Source organism: Anomaloglossus baeobatrachus, chromosome 8 (assembly GCF_048569485.1).
Source record: "Anomaloglossus baeobatrachus isolate aAnoBae1 chromosome 8, aAnoBae1.hap1, whole genome shotgun sequence".
NCBI classification, from domain to species: Eukaryota; Metazoa; Chordata; class Amphibia; order Anura; family Aromobatidae; genus Anomaloglossus; species Anomaloglossus baeobatrachus.
This window is the reverse complement of record NC_134360.1, coordinates 236,661,730-236,682,332: the sequence shown is the minus strand read 5'-3', so window position 1 is coordinate 236,682,332 and position 20,603 is coordinate 236,661,730. Positions and strand designations below refer to the sequence as shown.

At 40.8% G+C, this 20,603-nt stretch overlaps 1 protein-coding gene across 3 annotated transcripts in view; it reads left to right on the top strand.

Moving 5' to 3' along the window:
• FGGY (FGGY carbohydrate kinase domain containing) overlaps positions 1–20,603 on the top strand; it is a 298,106-nt gene that overhangs the window by 14,444 nt on the left and 263,059 nt on the right. For all 3 annotated transcript variants that reach the window (XM_075320405.1, XM_075320406.1, XM_075320407.1), the window contains exons 2-4: positions 1,659–1,873; positions 8,129–8,240; positions 14,805–14,956. In XM_075320405.1, the coding sequence (XP_075176520.1) occupies positions 1,670–1,873; positions 8,129–8,240; positions 14,805–14,956 (468 nt within the window). In that variant the 5' untranslated portion in view covers positions 1,659–1,669. The remainder of the gene's footprint in view (positions 1–1,658; positions 1,874–8,128; positions 8,241–14,804; positions 14,957–20,603) is intronic.

Below are 20,603 nucleotides of genomic sequence, written 5' to 3'. Positions count from 1 at the left end.
GTTAACCACAAAAATGCTGAAAAAAAGGACAAAAAACTCAGAAACACACTTAAATACAATATATCCCAAAAGGGCCCTGCAATAGAAATAAATATGAAATAAGACATCAGCAAAACTGAAGACTGACACATTTACACAATTGGAAGGAAACTGTTGCGAAATTTGTATTGTGGCTGACGTCACGGCTAAAGTCCTCATTGAGCACAATCCTCTGCATGTGTCCTTAAAGGGAATCTGTCCAAATAAATTTACTACTGAAACTATTAGGATATTTGTATTGGTGATATCACAAGAATAACAATCATAGTGATGTGATGTGCCGGCCCTGAGATATTAAAGTGCACCAATCACCAGGATTTTCCTATATAATCTAAAGCCAGTGCTATACTGGCACTATCAGGCTGATTCTTTACATACCTGTAGTTATGAGCTTGGATGTATAGGTTTTGAAACACAAGCAAGTAAATTTTGTAAAATGAGTAGCTTTTTGATTGGCAGCAGCTGCCGATCACCTGATAGCTGGGGTGGGTATTCCTAGTGATTCCTGCCCCCTGCCTGTCCATCCTCCCCTTGTTATTTATGCTAATTTTATTATAGAATCATTTTACTAAGTGACTAGAAGGACCTGTGCTGATGTCATACCCATGTGACCAGAAGGGGCGGGGTCTCAGCCAACATAGCTGATACCAGGAAGCAACATTTTTCTGTTAGCTGATGCCTCGCCCCTTCTGGTCACATGGGTATGATATCAGCACAGGTCCTTCTAGTCACTTAGTAAAATGATTCTATTATAGAATAAGTATAAATAACAGGGGGAGGATGGACAGGCCGGGGGTCGGGAATCACTATCCAACCCCACCCCAGCTATCAGCTGATCGGCAGCTACTGTCATTCAAAAAGCTGCTCATTTTACAAACTTTACTTGCTTGTGTTTCAAAACCTATACATCCGAGCTGACCACTAAAGGTATGTATAGAATCAGCCTGACAGCGCCAGTATAGCACTGGCTTTAGGTTATATAGGAAAATCCTGGTGATTAGTGCACTTTAAGCTTTGAATACACATGCAAATTAACCTGTCAGTGCATTGTGGGCGTGTCCGTGCACTCTGCGGTTATGGACACGCCCTCAATGCTCTTGTACGAGGCTTCCAAGCTTGATTTCTCCTACATATCGGATCACCACACAGAGGAATCATTATTGTTGTACTAGCCTTATACTGACGTACCGATTGTGTTATTAGTAAGTTGTCCTGACAGATTCCCAGTAAATTTTCCAGTAAATATAAATCATCTACTATATAAATGGAAACCAATGGAATAAGGGCATCTGACTGCAAGAAAGGCGACTCCCTAAAAGATTATAAGTTAATTATTTTATTATTTAAAGTGGAAAACTTTTCATTAAATATTTAGTTTTTACCTTCCAAAATGAGAAGAAAAACTTTATAAAAACTTTGTGGAAACTTTTGTAAAAAGTTTTGCAAACACTTGAGTTGATGCCCGTTACTTTGCACGTGGAGCTGTCGCCCGGTTCCTTCTCGCATTAGTCAACGTCTTCCTTTTCTATAATAATGATTCAATTCGTCATTTTATGTTTTGGGTGATTCACTTCTTGCCAAATAACCGCCGATTGTTTCCTAATCTGACCTATTTTTAGCCAAATTCAAAATGCAGAAGGAAAATAAAGCAGAAGTGGCCTCGTACTACGTTGGCGTGGATGTGGGAACAGCCGGCGTCCGTGCAGCGTTGGTGGACCAGTCCGGGGTGGTGGTAGACCAGGCGGAAGAAGCTCTGAATATCTGGGACCCTCGGCCGGACCATTACGAGCAGTCGTCCAATGACATCTGGAGAGCGTGCTGCACCGTTACCAAGGTAGACGCCGCGTCACCCCTCGTGTAACAGAAAAAAACACACTTTTTAACACTGAAAAAAATGTGTTAGATTTTTTGGAAGTTCAGGAAGGAGGAGAAGTTAGCTACTTCACCCTTTACTGATATGATCAATTTTTCCATTTTTTCATGTAAATCTTTAGCAATGCACCATGAATAAAAATATGCAAATTAGCTCTCCTCCGGAAGGAAGAACAATCTCTAGTGCCATTAATTAGAGGCAGCTAGACTATAAGGCAATTCCTGGCTTTAATCAAATGCAGTGGCGTAAGTAGAGTTCGATGGGCCCCAGTGCAAAGTTTGAGCTATTTGAGCTATTGTAGCATTCGAAATCCTATAAAGACATCCCCTTAATTGTGTAATAATGTCCCCCAATCCTGGGCCAGTTCCTGATAAATATGTCCCCCATCCTGGTATATATGGCCCCATCATGTCCCCATCCTGGTGTATGTCCCCATTGCTCCATCCTGGTATATATGTCCCCATCCTGGTATATATGGCCCCATCATGTGCCCATCCTGGTGTATGTCCCCATTGCTCCATCCTGGTATATATGGCCCCATCCTGGTATATATGGCCCCATCATATCCCCATCCTGGTATATATAGCTTCATCATGTCCCAATCCTGGTATATATGAACCCATCATATCCCCATTTTGGTATATATGTCCCCATCATTGCCCCCATCCTGATGTATATCGCCCCATCCTGGTATATATGGCCACATCATGGTATATATGGCCACATCATATCCCCATCCTCGTATATATAGCTTCATGATGTCCCCATCCTGGTATATATAACCCCTTCATATCCCCATTTTGGTATATATCCCCATCATTGCCCCCATCCTGGTATATATGGCCACATGATGGTATATATGGCCCCATTATATCCCCATCCTGGTATATATAGCTTCATCATGTCCCCATCCTGGTATATATGGCCCTCATCATGTCCCATCCTGTTATGTATGGCCCCCATCATGTCCCCATCCTGGTATAAAGCCTCATCCTGATATATGTCCCAATCATGTCTCCATCCTGGTATATAGCTTAATCATGTTCCCATCCTGGTATATATGGCTCCATCCATGGCAGGATTTGAGTCATGGCACCGCATTAGCCACCTCTGCACCCCCTACACCCCTGGACACCAGGTTTCTGTAACCTAATTCATATGGCTATATTTCCCATACTCTGTAATCTGCCTTATTTAGGGTATTTTTGACAGTCTCTTATTTAAAGCGACCTGTCACGTTCTCCGTCTATCATCTTCACCATTTGACCTCTTCTCCCCTCTGACCCCATTAATGTCCAACTTCCCCTGAGAAACTGCAGTAACTTTCTAGGGGGGGATTACTTTGAACTTATGAGATAATACAGGGGACTTGTCACTCAGATGGGTTTGATGGGAGTTAACAAGATAATTGGCCTCATTAGTGTAATTGTTTTCTAGCAGTCGGCCAAAATGGCCTCATTCATGAAAGAAATGTTTTCCTAGCTGGTTCCTGCTGGTTATACTGGGTTCCTGCATTTCAACATATTGACAGCTCCGCTCATAGGCTCCGTATCCGGCGTGTCCGAGCCTGCGGGAAGTCGTGAGATATATGCGGCCATTTCCAATTCTCTTTGGTTTCTTAACAAAACATCTAGAAATTATCAAGCAACTTTACACGGATGATTTTAGAAATTTACCTTATGCAAGTGTCAGTCTTCACTTAAATCATTCTATTCATGAATCAGGCAGATCAGGATGAACAGCGGTCAAAAATAATGGCATGATAGGAAAGAGGAAAAATGACTTAAAAATATAAAATGACTGAATACAATCAAATATTGTAGGATTAAAAAATAAATAAATAAATTAATTAATTAATAAATAAATAAATAAAACAGCGGCACCTACAGGTTGTCATTGGTATTACAGCTCAGATGTATTGAAGTAAAATGGTAAAACCAGATACAACCTGCAGATAAGTGTGGCCATGTTTTGGGAAGAAAGCAGCCACGTTTTTCTAACTTTACACCTCATCTTTACATACTGTTGGGTGAGCAATTACTCAGGATTCATCACTCGTGTACTTGATCTTTGCAGTTTTATATTTTGTATGCAATGCTTCTTTTAGCCACTAGGGGGCTGCAGGTATATTGGGGGTGGGGGTCATAAGTTTGGCTTATAATGTTGTCTGGTCCTGTTTTTTTCCTTTTTTTGTTTTTAAAAAAAAAATGTTGTTTTTTATTTATTTATTATTTTTTTTTTAAGTATTGTGTTCTGTCTATAGAATCTCTACTTTATATTGTTTTATATTATTATAAAAAATATTATTGTATTATAAATGCATAAAAATAGAAATAAAATGTTTCCTTTAGAAGTTATTTTTATTGGGTTTTTTTTTTAGTATTGTGTTATATCTATCGAATCTCTATATTTTTATATTATTATAAAAAATATTATGATATTATAAATGCATAAAAATAGAAATAAAATGTATCTTTTAGAAGTTATTTTTATTGGGGTTTTTTTAGCATTGTGTTATATCTATCGAATCTCTACTTTATTTTGTTTTATTTTATTATAAAAAATATTATATTATTAAATGCATAAAAATAGAAATAAAATGTATCTTTTAAGAGTTATTTTTATTGTTTTTTTTTAGTATTGTGTTATATCTATCGAATCTCTACTTTATTTTGTTTTATATTATTATAAAAAATATTATATTAGAAATGCATAAAAATAGAAATAAAATGTATCTTTTAGAAGTTATTTTTATTGGGTTTTTTTTAGTATTGTGTTATATCTATCGAATCTCTACTTTATTTTGTTTTATTTTATTATAAAAAATATTATATTATTAAATGCATAAAAATAGAAATAAAATGTATCTTTTAAGAGTTATTTTTATTGTTTTTTTTAGTATTGTGTTATGTTTATACAAATTTATACTTTATATTGTTTTATATTATTATAAAATATTTTCACATGTAAAGTGTCATTCAATAAGTGCCGCTATAATAAATAATAATAATAATAATTTTTAAATTATAAATATAATAATGTACAATTAACTCTTTTCAGGGGGGAATATTTACAATAAAAGTCTCTGTTCCTTTTAGGAATTCCAGCTCTTGCATTATTCATGGTGTCGGTGGTAGAGCGGTCAGCTCTCTGCTCGCTGCATCGATCACTCTGTTCAATCATTAATGAGATGTGCCCAGAGCCCAGGACTAAGCCATGAGCAGGACAGGAGGCCAGCGTTACATGTGTCACATAATATAGGGGAATATTCACATTGTCTCTTCAGGGAGGAAGGAGACGAACTCTAGCGCCACCTATTGGCAGAAGCAATCCTAAAAGTCAAAATTGGCCCTTTAACCAGCCTTTTCATATTACCTAGGATTTATGCCAGATCAGACCCTCAATTTGCAGACACGGTATTTTGGGGTGATTGCCCCTCGTCAGTACAAAGTATGAGATCTGATCTGGCTGTATGAAAAGCTATAGTGGGGTCTAACGGGAAAATGTTTTAAACCCCACTATAAATTCTCATACAGCCAGATCAGATCTCATACTTTGCACTGACGAGGGGCAATCACCCTGAAACACCATGTCTGCAAATTGAGGTTCTGATCTGACATATATCCTAAGGGTGGCTTTGCACACTACGACATCGCAGGTGCGATGTCGGTGGGGTCAAATTGAAAGTGACGCACATCCGGCATCGCATGCGACATCGTAGTGTGTAAAGCCTAGATGATATGATTAACGAGCGCAAAATCGTCGTAATCGTATCATCGGTGCAGTGTCGGCGTAATCCATAATTACGCTGACGCGACGGTCCGATGTTGTTCCTCGTTCCTGCAGCAGCACACATCGCTGTGTGTGAAGCCGCAGGAGCGAGGAACATCTCCTACCGGCGTCACCGCGGCTTCCGTAGGATATGCGGAAGGACGGAGGTGGGCGGGATGTTTACATCCTGCTCATCTCCGCCCCTCCGCCGCTATTGGCCGCCTGCCGTGTGACGTCGCTATGACGCCGCACGACCCGCCCCCTTAGGAAGGAGGCGGGTCGCCGGCCAGAGCGACGGTCGCAGGGCGGGTGAGTGCGTGTGAAGCTGGCGTAGCGATAATTTTCGCTACGCCAGCTATCACACGATATCGTACCTGCAACGGGGGCGGGGACTATCACGTGCGACATCGCAGCATCGGCTTGTGATGTCGCAACGTGTAAAGCCCGCCTAAGTCATATAAAAAGGCTTGTTAGAGGGCCACTTTTTACTTTTAGAATTGCTACTGCCAATAGGTGGCGCTAGAGTTTGTCTCCTTCCTCCCTGAAGAGACAATTTGCATATTTCCCAGAGGAGCATTGCAGCTATAAGACTCCTCACTAGCAGCCAGATTGGTTTGTCAGGCCTCCGCAAGGAGAAAAGTTTTCCCCTTATATATAATAGGGGCACGCGCTGCTCAGGTCTGAAGAGGCAGCCAGTCCTTCGATGCCTTTGCCTTAAAATAACACATTTTTTTTCTAATCGGGTGAAATAAATATTTATTGCGTCACCAATTTTCTAAGTAAATATATTTCTAAAGCTGCTATTGACATGAATTTCTCACCAGATGCCGGTAATAACCCATCCAAAGCACACAGGCAATCAGAAATCAATCCATAGATGTCCATAAATTATGTGTAATAATGAGAAAGAACACAGGGAAAAAGTATTGAACACGTTACTGAAATCTATTTAATACTTCATACAAAAATTTGTTGGTGATGAAGCTTCAAGACACCTCCTGTTTTCTAGAAACTAGTCGCCTCCATTGCTCAGGTGTGTTTTTGGCCCATTCTTCCAAAAAAAACACTCTTCATGTCCTGCAGGTCCCGTGGGCTCCGAACTCTGAGCTTTAGGACTAAGACACACGGCGAGTAAAACAATCCGAGCGGAATGCGATAAGAAATTGCATTCCACCCAGACCCATGTTACTCTATGGGTCCGTTCCCATCTGTGATTATTTTCTCAGCCCTAATCGGACTGAGAAAACAGTTGCAGCATGCTGCAGGTGGAATTCAATCTGTTTTCACTCAACATCGGACTGCACTCGGATGACACCGGAGAGCAGTGCAATAATTGCATCAGCTGATGATGGAGAAGATGGGGAGATTAATCCCTCCCTCTCCTCCGTAGCTGTGATCCGATTGCAGGATCAGATCACAGTGGCATGACACTTGGTTCACGCTCGCAGCACAGCAAGAGCCGAGAGTCACATCACGCTCGTATGGCTCTAGCCCTAGTCCTTCCATACTTTTTCTCTTGTAGCCCTGTCTGTGTAGTGAGCGTGCATACAGGCCATGGAAGGGGAGTGCATTTCTTATTGTTTTCTTTGAAACAATTGTACCTGCTGATTCCACGTTCTCCACAGGTGATTCTTGGCTCTTGTAAAACTCTACTGATAATCATTTTCACTCCTCTCTCTGAAATCGTGCGGTGGCCGGTTTATGGTGAAATTATATGTTCTCCACTTCCGGTTTATGGCCCAAACAGCGCTGACTGGAACCTTTTAGTAGTTGAGAAATTCTACTGTAACCAATGACATCAGTATGTGCAACAAAAAAGGTCTTGAGACAGCTCACTGGTTTTACCCATCAAGAGATGTTTCTTGTGTGACACTTGGTAATCAGACACCTTTTTATAGGCCATCAGCTGAACCAGATGATATTATTTCATATCTAATGCCAACTGCTTTCTAATTACTAATGGATGTCAGCTGCTGTCATGACTTTCCATAACCTTTCACCTCTCTTTCTTCACGTGTTCAATACTTTTTTCCTGTGCCATTTCTCATTATTACACATAACTACATTTATGGACATCTATGGTTTGATTTCTTTGCCTATGTGAATTACATGGATTGGTGACGTGTTCAATACTTATTTCACCCGCTGTATAAAATGGAGCTATTGCATAACTACATATCCCAGCGTGTTCCTGCATTTACTGCATTGCTGGGAAGCGTATTTCATTGGTTATATCAGTTTGGAGGAAGTAGCTAACTTCTCTTATTGTGAAAACAACATATATTTGCAGCCTGGACCATAGCTACAGTAAGAGAATCAGGTATACAGTGAAGGTAGTCCGATATGCAGATATACTGGCACTATATAGCGGAACAGAACATAATAACAAAGGTCTTGTTATAACAATATCACAATGTTATTATTCACTTGCTTGTTGTGTTGCAGAAAGTCGCGCAGTCAGTAGGAAGCGGTCGGATTCGTGGTCTTGGTTTTGATGCCACCTGCTCCCTTGTGGTCCTGGATAAGCAATTCCAACCATTAGCAGTGAATGCAGAAGGTAATATAAAGTCATAATGGAACATTTCTATCTCACCGCTGATGTGCAACTCCGGAAATTAATTTTTGCACTATTTATTTTCATTCAGCATTATCTGGAGTTTTCATGGCTTGGAGATCGATGCGGATGTAAAACTCTGCATTTTCGTTAGAGAAAAGAGATGTGTTTTTTTCCAGGAACAGCGCCACTCTTATTGATGGTTGTGTCTGGTATTGCAGCTTAAAATACATTAGGGAGAAAACCAAAGTATCCCCCCCATCTATTAGACGGGCACTAAAGAGCTTCAAAAATACACCAGTGGTTTTACCATAGATGACGTCTGCAGCTGAGATTTTATGACAATTTTTACAAGAATTATATTGTAACAATGGTGCAGTGTGGAGTGGGGGCACAGGGGCAGTTACACTAGGCACAGAATTTTTAGAGGTGCAGAATTTCAAGACCTCAGTGTCCCAGTACAGGTGGCACAATGATGGCAGTGGATTGGGCTGGTGCGCTTGGTGTGCAGGAAAGATTAGTAAGATTAGGTGAGTTTAAAGGGATCCATCTCTACATAGCCCTCCAAATATTATCATTGCTTCATATAGTCTTCTGTATAGTATGATTGGCCTCCCTTAGCTCTCCATATAGTATTATGTACCCCGTTAGTCCTCCATATAGTGTAATGCACCCCCTTAGTCTTCCATATAGTATAATGCAACCCCCATAGTCCTCCATATAGTATAATGCACCCCCTTAGTCTTCCATATAGTATAATGCACCCCCTTAGTCCTCCATATAGTATAATGCACCCCCTTAGTCTTCCATATAGTATAATGCACCTCCTTAGTATTATGCACCCTCCATAGTCCTCCATAAAGTATTATACTGCCCCCTTAGTCCTCCATATAGTATAATGCACCCCCATTAGTCCTCCATATAGTATAATACACCCCATTAGTCCACCATATAGTATAACGTACCCCTTTAGTCCTCCATATAATATAATGCACCCCCATAGTACTCCTATCTTATAATGCACCCTCCCATAGTCCTCAATATATTATAATGCACCCCCATAGTTCTTCACATATATTATAATGCACCTTCAATAGTCCTCTATATAGTATAATACATCCCATAGTCCTCTATATGGTATAATGCACCCTCCATAGTCTTCCATATAGTATAATGCACCCTTGTTAGTCCCCCATATAGTATAATGATCTCTCTTAATCCTCCATATAGTATAATGCACTCCCCATAGTCCTCCATATAGTATAATGCACCCCCCATAGTCCTCCATATATTATAATGCACCTCCCATAGTCCTCCATGTATTATATGATAATGCACCCCCATAGTTGTCCACATATATTATAATGCACCTCCTATAGTCCTCCATATATTATAATGTACCCCCATAGTCTTCCATATAGTATAATGTACCTCCCATAGTCCTCCATAAATTACCGTATATTATAATGCACCCCCATAGCTCTCCACATATATTATAATGCACCCCCAATAGTCCTCCGTATAGTGTAATGCCCCCTACAGTCCTGTATATAGTATAATGCATCTTTGATATAGTTTAATGCACAGTCCATAGTCCTTCATATAGTATAATGCATCCCATAGTCCTCTATATAGTATACTGCATCCTTGATAAAATTTAATGTACGGCCCATAGTACTTCATATAGCATAATGCACTTCTAAAGTCCTTCATATAGTATAATGCACCCCTATAGACCTTCATATAGTATAATGCACACTGCCAATACAGTTAAAAGTGAGATGCCAGGCAGATGGGGGGCCCGGTGATGTCACTGGCACTGGGCACCCCCCTCTCACAAGCACCATAGTGGCCGTATGGTCTGTCGCCTTTGGCAGTGCGCCCCCGGCTGGATACATCTGTACCAAACTCTCAGCTGTGAACCATTTTAGTTCCGCACGGGTTTTCAGCCTCTACATACATATAAAAATGATCTCATTCACTTACAGTAAGCAGAGATCTAGAAATTCGGAGGTTTCAGGACTTTTATTACAATATGATGAAACTGTATTTCCACAAACCCTGAGCATGGCTTTCCTGACGGAGACTTATAATAACTCGTAATATCATATTACACGGATACATGAATTTGTGAGAGCGCAATTATAAGTTATTATTGTTGCTAGTAAGTCGATCTCCTGCCCCTGAACATCTGGCTCCTCCGTCTAGGCGTCTGTGTTGTCTTCAGATTCCCAAGGAGGTGTTGAAATGTCTTGAAGAATGAGGTGTTGTATCAGGTCTATCTAAATACACTGAACATCTCTATCTATTACAGTGATAAATTGAGGTCTTGTCAGGACTGTGCACAGAGGCAGGGGTTGGGGGTCACTGGAAGCCGATATGGTACCTGGAGATTCCACCCACCATCCAATCTGTGTTTGTTTGTTTTTTTGTTGCAAGATAAGAACAACTATTTATTTTATTACTTTAATGTATCTAAAATAGGTAAAAAAGTAACTTGGCAAATAGTCTTCATGTAAACATTGTTCACCGTTTTGTGTCTACAGCTGCCGTGCAGATTTATGTGTCTCCAAAGTAACCGGCACTGAACGGACCCAAGTGTAGCCTGATCCTGCCGCCATTCTTCCTTCTGTCTTTCCAGAACTTCAGTAATAGGGGTCAGATGGAAGAGAGAACGGCTGCAGCATCAGACTACTCACGGAATGTTTGTAGTCTGTTACCATGGAGATTGTAGAATGTTTATAAAACTGTTTCCTTTTTATGTTTGATGCTTTGAACAAGGTGCAAACTGAACGTGAAACATAGTAACAAAATTCAATTCTAAGGGAATTTGTACAAACAAGATAAGACTTTATAGTCCAACACATTCCAAGAGGAGTGAGGGTGCTGCCCGCAAGATACAATCTGTTAAGAAATAAGGGGACACAAACAATAAAAATAAAGTGCTCTTGGTCTAATGTGTATAATAAATAGGGTATTGGGATAATGCTGCATGAGCCCATCACCAGCCAGTATGGTAGAAGTACAAAGAGCTACTGAATGCATGGAAAAGAACACGGGATAGTTTGTAAAATTAGTGAAGAGAGGTGATAAGCCAGTCTATAGAAATGTGGTTTTAAGGCATGCTTCAAATTGTGAATACTGGGAAATAATTGGATTGTCTGGGGTAGTGCATTCCAGAAAACTGGTGAAGCACAAGATACATCCTGGAGATGGGAGGTTCACATTAGGTCCAGGAAAGTACCAAGCACACGACAAAAGGGAAGGGAAACCCTGTATCTAGGGAGAGGGAAGATGGTGACCCCTGACCAAGACTACTGCTGGTCCCTGGGGTCCCTCACCACCCTTAAATAGGTTTCAAACCCATGCGTTGAGATGGATACCTGACCCTAGGTATCCCTAATGCTGGGCCCTAAATAGTGAATGAGTGGGATGAGCACTTTGTCAACTCCATTAAACACTATAGAAGACACAAGGAGGACACACAGGGGAAAATGCATGAACTACTTATCTACAGATGACTCAGGTAGAAGGTCAGGAGAGGTTTCAATTATATCTATAAACCCTTAAAACATCATTTTATTAATAGGCTTAAAAACATCAAAAATACACACTATAGAACCTAAAGTGCACAGGTGGAGAAGGGAGGAGGGTAAAGGATAAAAAACCCCTAAATATAAACCTCCCTACTGTCCACTACCTCACGCGGGGGTTGGCACCCTAAAGACACGGTTGGCGCCCCCACTCACCGCCGGCTATCCTTAGCCTGCCCTAATTCACCCTATCGGCAGGTTAGGAGACAGTTATTAAGGTCCCCTCCATTTTTTTGGCGCATCCTCGCCTAACCTCTAAAAAAGTAATAAAGCTATACCTACCTCATTTACTTCTGAATATGAGGTAATTTGGGTATAAGGCAAATTGATTTACATGATCCTCTTTTTATACCTCATTGGCTATCCGCACTTTTGCACTTTATTAGTTTCTGAGTACCTTTCATACCTGCCGATAGGGTGAATTAGGGCAGGCTAAGGATAGCCGGCGGTGAGTGGGGGCGCCACATCGTGTTTCAGTAGAGGTTTCAGTAACAATACCACAGAGGAGTACAAGCCACCTGCTTGCAACCTTGGCTTGAAGGAACTGAAAATATCACCAGCACCAGTCCAAGGAAGGAAGTGGTATTGAAACACCGAGGGAACATAATCAACCGCTGGGTGGAAGTCAAGCTCCTGCTGGGTACAAAAGGGAAAGAGATGAATCCAGCAGGAAAACTACCTATACCAATGAATAGTGACAGCAGGAACAATGGAAAGTCAGGGAACATTCTGGGCAACCAAATACTGTGACTTTCTATGGCCAGAAACCACATGACTGTTTGTAACCTGTGGCATAGAGGATGTTAGTCTCAGGTCATGAGTGGAATGGAGAGGACAGGTAGGGTGATAGATAGAGACCAAACAGGAGATGTAAGTCAGTGCAGATCTGTGGATAGTTTTTGGTGTAAGACTGATAAGTCTTCCACCTGAAGACCCACCTCTTCCGACAAGCCTACAACCTACCGTAACCCTCAGTCTGATGCAGCGACGCACAATCAGCTCTACTCTCACCTACTGTATCCTCACCTATCCCTTGTAGACTGTGAGCCCTCGCGGGCAGGGTCCGCTATCCTCCTGTACCAATCTGTGTCTTATGAGATTAATTCCCAATAAAAGAGCCATGAGGTAAAGCACGCTGCCGGCATATGTATACCAGCAGCGTGTATGCACTACTCACAATTACCACAAAAACAGGACGAAGGCGAGTATATATATATGCAAATATGACGATTTTTATTAGTAGGAAAGATGCACACGCAAAAAACAGCAATTGGTCAAAATTTAAAAACAACTATCAGTTAATCAAAGGGGGCACATGGTATTGAAATCAATGGGATGTTTTTGTCTGTCTCATGTAGCCATGGGAGAGGTGAAACAAACCAAATGGATGGTAGATGGTAAGTTGGCAGGGCATGAGACAGAAACGTAGTGATGTGGTCAAACTCAACCTGTATATACAATAAAGGTGTAAAGGCACCTGTATAGCTGAGAGGATCCCAGGTAACAAGGGCAAATGGGGTGATACTCGGTAAATTTCGTGTGATGTATTATCATAAAAGAGAAGGGACCACGGACAGACCGGGTGCAAGAAAGAAGAGGATCTCCAGTCTGCTCAGAATAAAGTAACCGTATGTTAAATATAATAGGGAATTATCTGAGGAGGCTGGAGTATCAGGGGAGTTGAACCACAATCACTAATGTGTCAAAAACATTGTACATGTTTCAGGAAAAATCATGAAATACAGATTGTTATAAGAAGACCCAAATTGACAAATATAACACCACAAGGATCCCTAGGTCAGTCATAGCAGCATAAAGAGAATAATATTAAAGTGCAAGTGCATCTAGGCTAGACTCAGGTCCAAGTAGCATCATGCATATAAGACACACAGGTCATTAAAAGTACTAAGGTCAAAGTGTGACAAAAGAAAAAACCCGACACATGATCAATATCAAGTGTACATACCCAAAAGGAGCAGGATCACCACCAACGCGCGTTTCGCGGAGGTACTATTGCTTTCTCAAGGAGGAAACCCTACCCTGTCTGTGTCTTGTATTGTTTACGATTATTGTACCTGTCCCTATTATGTATACCCCTTTCACATGTAAAGCATCATGGAATTGATGGCGCTATAATAATAAATAATAATAATAAGTTTATATTGTATTCTGTAGCGGATGGGTAACCAATGCAGTGACTGGCACAGGGTGGAGGCATCAGTGTAGTGGTTGAACAGAAATATGATCCTGGCTGCTGCATTCAGGATGCATTGGAAATGGGAGAGTTTAGCAAGAGGGAGATCAATTAGAGGAGAGTTGCCATAGTCCAGACGAAAATGAATCCATAAGACATACTATAAATGATAGGATGGCCGCCAACCGGAAACATGGTAGTTTTGTTACTTCCAACAGATGTGAATGTACACACTGGCGGATGAGAGTTCCACATGTGTTGATCATCAGGGGCTAAAGCATGATATATAATTCAAAGAAAACCAGAGGGGCTGTGTCACCCTTATATCCACTGACTTCTCCTAGTCAAGGGTCCGTCATTTTGTTTCTAGAATTCTATGAATTCCATTCATGAATCAATATGATCAGGATGAAAAAAGCTAGAGTTTCACATATACGAGGGTTAAAGTATAGCAAGGAATTATGGATGAAGCCTAATTTTATATGGGGGGGAAAAGGGTGTTTAAGCTGCCCCCCCATCTCATCTGGAAATGCACCCCAACTCGCCTCAAAACACCAACTTATACAAACTACATCTCTTTAAGCTGTGGACTGTGCACCCAAATTTTGCATGAATATACTGTATCTGAATATATCTTTTTAGAACAGTTGACAGGTATATTTTTATAGTAGTCAGTGCTACAGGTGTAACTACTGTCTCAGCAGGAGAGTTACACCTTATTAGTCCATTATTCTGTTCTTTTAATTAGTTTCATAACCTAAAACGTCTTCTTTTACTCAGGTGATCGTAACCGGAATGTGATTATGTGGATGGATCATCGGGCAGGAAGTCAAGTAGAACGCATTAATAGAACCAAACATGGCGTCCTACGTTATGTTGGGGGCGGGATGTCTGTTGAGATGCAGCCACCGAAGCTCCTCTGGCTGAAGGAAGTACGTATCTTACACTGGCTTCTATTTTAATCAGTACATTGAATTAATTGTAACTATGTTTCAGTTTCTACTGCTATCAGCGCTTAGGGGGGGTGTGTTTGAACTGGGAGGAGCATTATCATCATTGCCCCACCCTTGAGGAGCAAACCTAGCCCAAACAGCAATCATTTCATTGAATTTATTGTAACTATGTTTGCTTTTACTGCTACCAACTCATTGGTGATATGTATTTGAACTGGGGGGAGCATTATCATTGCCCCACCCCTGAGGAGCAAACCTAGCCCAATGAGCAAGCATTACATTGAATATATTATAACTATTTTTCAGTTTATACTGCTATGTCTGCTTAGTGGGTGTGTGTTTGAACTGAGAGTGGCTTTATTGTCATTGCCGCACCCCTGAGGAGCAAGCCTAGCCCAAACAGCAATCATTACATTGAATTTATTGTAATTATGTTTCAGGTTCTACTGCTATCAGCTCTTAGAGAATGTGTATTTGAACTGGGAGGAGCATTATCATCATTGCCCCACCCCTGAAGAGCAAACCTAGCTCAACGAGCAATCATTACGTTGAATATATTGTAACTATGTTTCAGGTTCTACTGCTATCAGCTCTTAAGGGGTGTATGTTTGAACTGGGAGGAGCATTATCACTGCCCCACCCCTGAAAAGCAAATCTAGCCCAAAGAGCAATCATTACATTGAATATATTGTAACTATGTTTCAGTTTCTACTGCTATGAGCTATTAGGGGGTGTGTATTTGAACTGGGAGGAGCATTATCATCATTGTCCCACCCCTGAAGAGCAAACCTAGCCCAAAGAGCAATTATTACATTGAATATATTATAACTATGTTTCAATTTCTACTGCTATGAATCTTAGGGGGGTGTGTATTTGATCTGGGAGGGGCTTTATTATCATTGCCCCACCCCTGAGGAGCACGCCTAGTCCAAAGAGCAATCATTACATTCAATATATTGTAACTATGTTTCAGTTTCTACTGTTATGAACTGTTAGGGTGTGTGTGTTTGAACTTGGAGGAGCATATTCATCATTGCCCCACCCCTGAGGAACAAACCTAGCCCCAAGAGCATTAATGCACTATTCCCAACACAGCAAGTTGTTGGCTATTCAGAGGATAGGTGATAACTTGCTATTATCTGAGGTCCAACAGCTGGGATCCCACTGATCCTAAGAATGAGTCTTTATAAGAATGGAGAAGTATCCTAAGGATTAGTCCTGGACAACCCCTTTAGGTTGCAGACGTTGGGACCCTATGTATCATATATTGATAGCCTACACTAAGGGGTACTTTGCACCCTACGAAATCGCAAGCCGATGCTGCGATGCCGAGCGCGATAGTCCCCGCCCCCGTCGCAGCTGTGATATCATTGTGATAGCTGCCTTAGCGAACATTATCGCTACGGCAGCTTCACATGGACTCACCTGTCGTGCGACGTCACTCTGGCCGGCAAACCGCCTCCTTATTAAGGGAGCGGGTGTGCGGCGTCACTGCGACGTCACACAGCAGGCGGCCAATAGAAGCGGAGGGGCGGAGATGAGCAGGATGTAAACATCCCGCCCACCTCCTTCCTTCCGCATAGCCGGCGTTAGCCGCGGTGACGCAGGTAGGAGATGTTTCTCGCTCCTGCGGCTTCACACGCAGGAGCGAGGAACAACATCGGACCTTCGCGTCAGCGTAATTATGGAATTCGCCGACGCTACACCGATAATACTATTACGACGCTTTTGCGCTCGTTAATCGTATCATCTAGGATTTACACACTACAATGTCGAGTGCAATGCAGGAAGTGCATCACTTTCGACATGACCCCACCGACATCGCACCTGCGATGTCATAGTGTGCAAAGCCGGCCTAAGAATAGCCATCAACTTATACTTATAGAAACCACATAGAAAAGTAAGCAAAAAAGACCAAAAACTCTCAGTTCCAAAACAGTTTACCCTGAGGAAATGTATTCACCAAACACAAATTGTAAATTAAATTCATTACAAAAAGTAGAAGAAAAAAAAAGAAATTCTTCCTCGGCCGACAATTCCCCCCCCCCCGTATACTTGAAATCCATCCTTGTTGTGGTCGTCCTTCAGTTAACCAAAAACAAAACTTTTTTTTTTGTGTTCAGACCAACATTTTTTTTACTGTTTTTTGGCCGCTCTTTTACGTTTGATCTCCTCGACTGTCATCCTAATGAAAGCCAAATGTGAACTAAGTGGCATCGGCTTCAAGCACAAGACGTTGTCTCCTTAAAAAACACGGCGAAATGCGTGGCAATAAGGTGCAGACAGGCTAAGGTCGCGAGAAATAACCTCAAGACGCACTTGACAGCCTCACGTTAATGGGGTGTAATTAACATTACTTGAAGAGGGTACATTTTCTTGAGAGGTGGATATCAATTGTGTAAGTCCATTTGCTCTCTCCATTACTTAACTGGAATAAATCAGCTCCTTGCAGCCTTCTGCCTGAAAGTGCAGAAGATTTATGGCCCCGAAACGCGTGGTGAATAAGACTCATAGATTATGTGCCGCCGCCAGACTGCTTTATATTACTGCCGCCTATTAATATCCTTCTTGTGTATCTTTGCTATTTCTTTTGTGCCTTTTTACATTCGGACACATTTTTGGCTACCGATAGTCCACATGGTGATTATTTCCAACATTGAAGGCGGCCAATGTTGATTAATGGCTGATTGTCTCTTGCAAATCACTTAAAAGTGAGGTAAATCTAAAAAGTTTATTTACACAAGCAGATTTCTTCCTATCAATCGTTAATTTAATTAATCGTTAATTAATCGTTTAATTAATCGTTTAATTAATCGTTTAATTAATCATTAATTATTTATATTTTGTTATAAATTAATTAATTAATCGTTTAATTAATCGTTAATTTTTTCTTCCTATCAATCGTATCAATCGTTAATGACTAAGTCAATCGGTGCTCATTTAACCGCTTCATGCCCAGAGCCAATTTTTCATTTTTAACTTCCCTTCTTTTTTTTTTTTCTTCAACGTAGCCATTTGAGGGTTAATTATTTGTGAGACGAGTTGTAGTTTTTAATGGCACCATTCACTTTATCATAAAATGAGAAATAAAATGGGAGCTATACGGTTATTGGAAGAAAGCAGCCATTTTTTGTTGTTGTGTCCAAAAATTATCCACTTTTTCCAAGCTCCAGAATGGACGCCTTGCTTTAAGATGTGGCAAGATTCGTGACATTGTGTAATCATTTTTCCAATCAGGTTTGTAGTAAGCAACAAACAAAAAACAATGAATGACTACATCGTTAACGGGTACCATACGAGTGTAAAGAAAGAAATAAGAAAAGAAACAATGGACTAAAAAAAAGCACATCAAACCAGTAAATAGTAAAATAGGAATAACTGTAAAGTCGGGCCACCACCCTTACGGCGGACAGAGTGGTGTCATTTTGTCACCCAGATTTTCCAAGCAAGAAAGGGACAACCCAAGGACAGGGAGAGATGCTGCTCTTGGAAGAACGCAACCATTTTTTTGTTGTTGTGTCCAAAAACTATCCACTTTTTCCTAGCTCCACAATGGCAGCCGTGCTTTTGTCATGTGGTATTTCAGTAGCAGAATTTGTGACATTGTGTAATCATTTCTCTAACCATGTTTATAGTAACCAACAAACGAAAAACAATGAATACAAACACCAAGCACTGGTGGTTAATGACTACATCATTAATAGGTGCCATACGTCCAAAGAGTAAAGGAAAAAAAAAAGAGAAGAAACAATGGACAGACAAGAAGCCCATTAAAACCGATGAATAATAAAATAGAAATAACTGTAAAGTCGAGCCATCAAGGAAACAGCCATTTTTTATTTGTGTGTCCAAAAATAATCCACTTTTTCCTAGCTCCAGAATGGTAGCCGTGCTTTATGACGGATGGGGTAATTCAGGAGCAGGATTCTTGACATTGTGTAGCAATTTTTCCAACCAGGTTTACAAATAAAAAACAATGATTGCAAACCTCAAGCACTGGTGGTTAATGACTACATGATTAACGGGTGCCGTACGATCAAAGTGTAAAGAAAGAAAAAACATAAGAAACAATGGACTACAAAGAAGCACATCAAACCGGTGAATAATAAAATAGAAATAACTGTAAAGTTGGACCATCACCCTGGACAGTGGTGCCATTCTTGTCACCCATCTTTACCAAGCAAGAAAAGGACAACCAAGGACAAGGAGGTGTGCTGTTTTTGGAAGAAAGAAGTAAGTTTTTTGTAGTGTCCAAAAATTATCCACTTTCTACAGGCTCCAGAATGGCAGCCGTGCTTCATGATGTGATAATTCAGAAGCAGGATTCATGACATTGTGTAAGAATTTTTCCAACCAGGTTCATAGTAACCAACAAACAAAAAACAATGAGTGCAAACACCATGCTCCTGGTGGTTGAAGACTACATCATTAACTGGTGCTGTACAACCAAAGTGTAAAGAAAAAAAAAGGGAAGAAACAATGGACTAAACAGAACCACAACAAACCGGTGAATAGTAAAATAGAAATAAATGTAAAGCTGGGTCAGCACCCTTATGGCGGACAGAGTGGTGTCATTCTGTAACCCAGATTTCCCAAGCAAGAAAGGGATAACCCAAGGACTGGGAGATATGCTGTTTTTTTGGAAGAAAGAAGTAATTTTTTGTTATGTCCAAAAATTATCCACATTTTACGCTCCAGAATGGCAGCCATGCTTTATGATGTGGTAGGATTTGTGACATTGTGTAAATTGTCTCTCCAGGAAAGGAGACAAACTCTAGCGCAGCGCCACCTATTGGAAGTAGCGATCCGAAAAGTCAAAAGTGGATTTTTAACAATCCTTTGCATATAACCTAGAATATATAAGCCAGATCAGAATCCCAATTTGCAGACACGGTGTTTCGGGGTGCTTGCCCCTCGTCAGTGCAAAGTATGGGGTGTCTGATCTGGCTCATGAGAAACTTTGTGGGGACCACGGGGGAACACTATTCTCCTTAAGGAGATTTTGCAAGCCAGTCTGGCTGCCAGTAAGGGGACTTATAGCTGCAATGCCCCTGTGGGAATTATTCAAATTGTCTCTCCAGGAAAGGAGACAAACTCTAGCGCAGCGCCACCTATAGGAAGTAGCGATCCTAAAATTTGTAATAACACAATACACGTTGTGTAATACTTTTTCCAACCAGATTTATACCATAGTATCCAACAAACAAAAAACAATGATTGCAAACACCAAGTACTGATGGTTAATGACTACGTGATTAACGGGTGCCGTAAGCCCAAAGTGTAAAGTGAAGAAACAATAAGAAAAGAAACAATGGAGTAAAAAGAAGCATGTCAAACCGGTGAATGATGAAATGAAAATAACTGTAAAGTTGGGTCACTACACCCATACAGCGGACAGAGTGGTGCCATGCTTGTCACCCATCTTTTCCAAGCAAGAAAGGGACAACCCAAGGACAGGGAGATGTGCTGTTTTTGGAAGAAAGCAACCATTTTTTGTCAGTGTCCAAACATTTTCCACTTTTTCTAAGCTCCAGAATGGCAGCCGTGCTTTATGATGTGGTAATACAGGAGCAGGATTCATGACATTGTGTAATAATTTTTCCAACCTGGTTTACAAACAAAAAAC